Below are 1,774 nucleotides of genomic sequence, written 5' to 3'. Positions count from 1 at the left end.
ATTACACCCTTCGAGCTTCGCTACGGTAGGAAGCCAGACCTATCATTTCTACGCATCATTGGTAGCAAGGTCTGGAAAGTCTTCCCACGTGAAGCTATTCACCAAAGCGAAGAAGGACGCCACCTAGCTCCGAGAGCAGAGCTTGGCTACCTCACTGGATACACTGGCTATAGCGGCGCCCAATATCGCGTCTATAGACCATTTCCTAATAAGAAAGGAGGCACAATGCATGTCGTGAGAGATGCAATCATTGATGAAGGACCCGATTGGGATCTATACAATGACCCTGACACCCCGACAACACCTACTAGCATCCAGCAAGAGACCCAGCCAGCCTCTCCAGCTATTTCCGGGCCCGTCAACCTCCATGGCCCTGATCCAGAGGACTCCGACGACCCCAAAAATGACGAATTCTACGTATTGGACGAGGATTCAGATCAATCCGAGGTCTCAGACGCATCGGACGTCTCCGACGCCGATTCCAGAGACCCAATTCAGCTATTTTCAACGGCTTCAAGAGCTGAAAAAGCTGAGATTCAACGCTGTGAAGACCAGTCCACAGTGCTTCTTGCGGAAGCTGCAATACTCTCTACAGAGAGCTCTCTCCCAGCACTTCCGTCTATCCAAGACATCGAGTCTACGCCAGCTCAATGGCTCGAGTCTCCAACCTCTCTTCGGGAAGCTAAGGCTTCACCGTTCTGGCCATGGTGGGAGCAAGCTATGAAGTCGGAGATCGCTCAATTTGAGGTTCTCCAAGTATGGCAACCAGCATCTCCACCACCAGGGGCCAAGATCCTCTCGGGTAGATGGGTCTATAAGCTCAAGACCGATGCCAATGGCAGACCTGCCAAGTTCAAAGCACGTTGGGTGGCCCGAGGTAATACCCAGAGAGAAGGCATTGATTATGAGGATGCGTACGCCGCCACCGGCCGCTACGAGACCCTCCGAGTACTCCTTGCAGTCATCACATTGAAGAAGCTATATTCGACGCATTTAGACGTCAATTTGGCCTATCTCAATGCGATTTTGGAAGAGGAAACGTACATGCAATACCCCGACGGTCTCGACTTTCATGGCGTCGAACCTCACGGTAATGTCTGTCGCCTTCGTAAGAGTCTATACGGCTTGCGCCAGTCAGCAGCCAATTGGTATAAGACCCTTAGCAGCTTCCTCCTTTCCAAAGGCTTCAATGCCTCATCCTCTGATCCATGTCTATACGTACGCCACGAGCAAGGGGGTGGAATTACCATCATCTTCGTCTACGTAGATGATATGTTGCTCGCATCGACGTCTCCAACAACGCTTCAGAGAGTCAAGGAAGCGATCGCTAAGCAATGGTCTATTTCAGACCTAGGTGAAGTCTCTCACTACCTTAGCCTGAAGATCCAACGTGACCGTGAAGCCGGAATCATGAAAATAGGCCAAAAAGCCTATATTGACAAGTTTCCTGACGTCCCAGCAACCTCTCCAAGACCTTTCATCCCATTCAGTCCTAGCACCGAGCTTAGGAAAGCCGATGAACCGGCAAACCGTGAAAACGTGAAGACCTACCAGTCTCTCACCGGTAGTCTAATTTACGCCAGCACGGTCTCACGTCCTGATCTCTCCCTAGCGCTTGGGATGCTCACGAAGCATAACCTCAAACCCCACGATCCTCACTTCTCCGCCGTCTACCAAGCCGTCCAGTACGCTAAGCGAACCAGCAACCTTACGATAACCTACGGACGGCCGAAAACGAGTGGTAATACTGGTTTTGAGGACGGATACGGGTTCT

At 51.4% G+C, this 1,774-nt stretch overlaps 1 protein-coding gene across 1 annotated transcript; it reads left to right on the top strand.

Annotated features, from left to right (window-relative positions):
- Positions 1–30: 30 nt before the first annotated feature.
- PENARI_c313G12282 (uncharacterized protein) lies at positions 31–1,746 on the top strand (the record flags this gene model as incomplete). The annotated part of the gene is made up of 1 exon (XM_022638281.1): positions 31–1,746. A coding segment is annotated over one exon (1,716 nt), but the record flags the coding sequence as incomplete, so codon positions are not given.
- Positions 1,747–1,774: the final 28 nt, after the last annotated feature.

The sequence above is a fragment of the Penicillium arizonense genome (assembly GCF_001773325.1).
Source record: "Penicillium arizonense strain CBS 141311 chromosome Unknown PENARI_contig313, whole genome shotgun sequence".
Taxonomy (NCBI): Eukaryota; Fungi; Ascomycota; class Eurotiomycetes; order Eurotiales; family Aspergillaceae; genus Penicillium; species Penicillium arizonense.
The sequence above is the reverse complement of the archived record's forward strand: the minus strand, read 5'-3'. Positions and strand labels throughout refer to the sequence as shown.